Genomic DNA, 5,299 nt, shown 5'->3' on the forward strand with positions numbered 1-5,299 from the left:
TACCACAGCATCTATCCCAGACATGTTACCTGGTTACCACAGCATCTATCCCAGACATGTTACCTGGTTACCACAGCATCTATCCCAGACATGTTGCCTGGTTACCACAACATCTATCCCAGACATGTTACCTGGTTGTGTTTTCTATTTTGTGTTGTGTATTTCTGGAGGCTGGGTGGGCAGAGGGCAAATACAGTCACATTTTCCCCCAAGTTCATCTTCCAGTACTCACTCTCCCTTTGCTCTTTCTTCAGTTTTGTTATTGCATTGTGCCCTTTACTTTCCTAGTATAGCACATTCATTTAGATCACATTCTCTTTTTGTCTGGAATGTCTGATTTACACACTCGATATTTCAAATACCTTTATGTTTAAATAAATACTAATGCCTTGCCAAAGCATTTTTACAAGAATGAAATAAACCTCCACATCTGTAAAGAGCATTAATATCACACTTTTTATAAACTAATCTTTTTGTGGTAGTCATAGCTTATGACTGTGCTTGAGAACCTTGAGTATGTTTAATATATTCAGATGTATGAAATTATTAGCACATGGATGCCCATACCATAAGTTCTCAGTTTTTTGTAGTTCTCAACGAAATGAACTTGAAGTTCAAATGCTATGGCTTGGTCGAAGCATCTGTACTACAGTTATTTTTCTCAACAGCCCTGGCAGAAGAGGTTGCTGAGTGCGGATGGTGTAGACTGGTTCTTGCAGGATGCCTGCCTGTGGCTATGATGACTTGTCCTCTGAGGTTTTTGAAAGATGTCCTATGTTTTCCTACAGTTGTACATTTGCAGGCTTTTGTGACAACCTGAGTTTATAGTATTTAGAGTCACCCACTGAGCCATCTACTTTCAGTAACAGTTGGTTTCCTAAATGAATTGGCAAGTAGGCATATCACACTAGCACATTGTTTTATCGTCTCTTGTGTTAGAAACAGTTTGATTTAGAAGAGAAAATAAAACCCTTTGTGCCCAGAGTGACCTTTGGTAATTCTTTAAGTATCATTATGCCTAAGGAAATGACAAAATGTAGTTTGAATAATTTACTGGTGCTAAAATGTCAAATTTTTGAGACATCTATTTTATAGCTTTCCTGAATGTCTGAAACAAACACCTCCCTGGGATTTAACAACTTGTGAGCCTACATGCTTAGGTAAACAATAAATTGCTTTCATCTTTGAACAAAAGTTGCCATGACAACTTGGCATGCTTAGCTATATAAGTCAGTAGCAAGTCTTTAGCTTAACTTGAGTGCTTTCCAGACATGATATCATTTTTTAAGATAGACTTCACTGAAAATCGAAGGAATGGTTCCACAAAGTCACAGAAATTATATATATATATATATATATATATATATATATATATATATATATATATATATCGCAAAGTTGTGCATAATTTGCAGATAATTTCTTCTCTTGTTACAATGCTACTTATTACAATGTACAGATTATTTGTTTTAATAATTAAAGAAATTAGGTATTAGTTATCTTTATAGCAAACTCTACTCTTAATTGGTGAAACCTTATGCACTAATAATTCTATGCTATTTCTACCACATGGTTAAATCAGATACACAGTATGCCTAAGGATTCTGGATTTTAATGCTACTGAATTCTAAAAAAAAAAAAAAAAAAAAAAAGTAACTTGCAACACTAACACTTATTGGGTGTTTTCTCCAAAGCCACCTTTTTCTAATACTCATTAAAAATAAATAAATTATTACTCTTTGCTGTTTTGACCTGATGATGCTTTTTGGCATGTTATGCATTGCCATTTCTCCCTTTTCTCTGTGTTACCTGTATTTCCAGCAGTCTGATCATGCTGCCAAAATGGCAGCAATATCAAATCTCACATGTAGACCTCCCAGCAAGCAGAACAAACGTATGTCCTCTGAACCCCTAAGTGCCTTTTCAATGGTCCACCTTGGAAATTATGTTCCCATGCCTACTGCACTTTGTGACAGGTAGAAAGAGCAACATGAGCAATGGCTGGTTCTTCCTTTAATGAGGAAATCCAGGTGGGAGGGTGGCATGTGGGAGATGGAGCAGACACTGGGAGACATGACACAATGCTTTGCTCCTCATGAGTCTTCTTATGAAGCTGTGTTTGGAAGACTGGGGAACTCACAAGGATACCCATACTCCCAACTTCAGGGTGTATCATTTCCACATCCTTTGGGTCTCCTCTCTTCTTTTTTGCTTTTCAGACAGTTCTCCAATGAGGACACACAGAGGAATTTGCCCCAAACCCCAAAAGTAATTAGAACTTTATTAAATGAGTTTATTAAACTACAAACTTTAAAAAACTCAACCTGTGATTAACATTCTTCCTCAGAATTTTCATGTTGAACTTTAATATTTCTTTTATGGATGATTCAAAATCTCTTTGATTACATATTAGACTTAAACATCATGCTTTCCATAATCAGTTTCTGTCCACATCTACCTGGTGAGCTGTGAAGACTACATTAGATTCAGCTTTGGACTGAATGACTTGATTCTTCAATTTTATTACCATAACACTTTGATAATAAATGTGTTAGACAAAATTTATTTCCTGAACTTGTTTTACCCAAATTCTAGACAATCTTCTCAGTTACTTTTTTTTCTCATATTTACTTGAATGTTCTCTGATGTCTTTTATTTTGTGACACCTCAACTTGATAAACAGTATTGCATTTGTATGTGTTTGTATGTAGTTGTACATATTTCTAGGGCATGTGTACATTTGAGAACATTGGATAGGTGTCTGTATAATACATGCAGAGGCCAGAGGTTGATATTGGCTGACTTTCCCTATAATTTAACATCTTATTATGAGTCAGAGTCACACACTGAGTATACAGTTCACAAGTTGGAAGGATAGTTGTTCAATGAGTTCCAGTGATTTACATTTTCCCACCCCATTTCTCATAGTGCTGAATAAACTCTTTGGGGCTGGAGAGATGGCTCAGTGGTTCTTCCAGAGATCCCTAGTTGGGTTACTAACACTCCACTCAGATATGTCACAACTGTCTTTGACTCTAGATACCAGGATATCAAAGAATTCTTTTCTGACTACATGTCAGACAAAAATGCATATAAAATGCATAAAAATACATATCAGTAAAAGTGAAATATTTTTAATGATACATTGTGGCATGTCTGGCTTTTATTTGGTTGATTGGCACCAAAACACAGATCATCATATTTGAATGTCAAGTGCTTACAATAGAGGAGCCATCCTCATGTCCTTTATAGGCATCATTGCATTTTTTTTTTGGCTAATATATGTATGTGATCTGTATTATCCAAGTGTCATATGATTTTAAAGCATCCATTTTCCCCATTGAGCCTGAAACATAAATAAAGACTCTGTAAAGAGAACTATAGTGAGACCCATATGGAGAATTCATATAGAAGTAGATTTTAATAATCCAAATTAAGTAATTATCTGAATTTATAGGACCATTCACTATTGCATGCCCCCAATATATTTTTTTTAAAGAATGAATGAATTTTTTGCCACTAACTATAATATATAGTGTAGATCCTCGGTAAATATTACTAAATCAAGGATTTTTTGTCTTATTATCAATTACTTCTCTATGATTAATATGATAAAAAAGAAAAACATATTGTGTACAAAGTTGTAATTTGCTTCTAAGTTTTTTATATCTAAATGTTTCTTCTAAAGAGCATGACTTAGGTTACATGTATAATTTCATTTTAACTCACTGTGCTGAGTCTACTTGAGTCGTTTGCCAGTGTGAAGGCCACTACTACCTTTGTCATAGAAGAATTATTTAAGAAAGTAAAAGTAGGAGAAACTTTCCTTCTGTTAATGCTCCTCTTTGTCCACCAATGCAGGAGGATACGGATCACAATTACTACATTTCTCGGATATATGGTCCAGCGGATTCTGCCAGCCGGGATCTGTGGGTGAACATAGACCAAATGGAAAAAGACAAAGTGAAGATTCACGGGATACTTTCCAACACTCATCGGCAAGCTGCAGTAAGTGCTCTGATATTTCATAGTTCTTTTCTCCACTGTGAGAAAAGCACACAGTAAATATGTGATTACCTTCCACATACTCAGTTCTGTGATTGTCATCTACAGCTATATGTAACATACTAAGGAAATCAAGAGAACTGTTTTGATTAGCTCATTATTTCAGCCATACTGTGTCTGATAAGTTACATATTTTTCCCGAGAAGTGGTTTATATTGGATTATTTTCCACTTATACAATACTTTAAAACCTGCTTGTACTTAAATACTATCCCATAATAGATTTTATTGATTCTCATGTCAGAAAAAAATGACAAGGTACATTTATACTTCTGACAATATGTGCTGACCAAGTTACAGGCTTGAGTGAAGAACCTGAATATAAAGGGGAGCATATAATACTGAGGCATCAAATTGATATCCTGGCATCATTATTTACCAATTGCCTTTCTAGAAGCAAATAATTTATTTTAAGGCACTGTTTTGTCACTACTCAAGTTCTTTTGGTGTGAATATATTCACACTATACTTGTGTATGTGAAATTGTCATTGATAACTGAGTTTTTGTACCAGGCTAGATGCTTAAATGAATTGGCTCTTTTGGTCTTCAAAATAGCATAACAATTCAGACATTATTGAAATGACATTGACCTCCACATCCATACTGTGGAATACCCTGCCCCCATATGCATCTCACTCACACACACACATACACACACACACACACACACAAAGAGAGAGAGAGAGAGAGAGAGAGAGAGAGAGAGCTACAAATACACACACAAATATACATAAGCATACATGAACATACAAGCACATGAACACAAGTTAAGCACACAAAACCCAAACACTTGAGCACACACAAATGAATACACAGAAATGGATACACACAGGCATACATGAATATAGGTACATATACACACAATGACAAACATAAAATTTACATAGGAACACATAAAACACACATACACAAATAAAAACTTGGGCATACACATACAGAGGCATGCATACACAGAGGCACACATGAACAGATGTGCAAACACACATCTAGATACACATACAAACTCATACTCACACACACTCACACACACACATACTCGCACATACACACACTCACACACACACACATACACTCACACACACACACCACACACACTCACACACACACGCACACACTCGCACACACACACACACTCGCGCGCACACACACACACTCACACACACACATACACACACACACACTCGCACACACACACTCGCACACACACACACACTCGCACACACACACTCGCACG

The 5,299-nt window shown here is 36.0% G+C and overlaps 1 protein-coding gene across 3 annotated transcripts in view; it reads left to right on the top strand.

The window, feature by feature from the left end:
* The window catches only part of Plxdc2 (plexin domain containing 2), a 385,031-nt gene that overhangs the window by 191,442 nt on the left and 188,290 nt on the right, over positions 1-5,299 (top strand). For all 3 annotated transcript variants that reach the window (XM_021192904.2, XM_021192901.2, XM_029536023.1), the window contains one exon: positions 3,862-4,008. In XM_021192904.2, the coding sequence (XP_021048563.1) occupies positions 3,862-4,008 (147 nt within the window). The remainder of the gene's footprint in view (positions 1-3,861; positions 4,009-5,299) is intronic.

This window comes from Mus pahari, chromosome 3 (genome assembly GCF_900095145.1).
Source record: "Mus pahari chromosome 3, PAHARI_EIJ_v1.1, whole genome shotgun sequence".
In the NCBI taxonomy this organism is placed as follows: domain Eukaryota; kingdom Metazoa; phylum Chordata; class Mammalia; order Rodentia; family Muridae; genus Mus; species Mus pahari.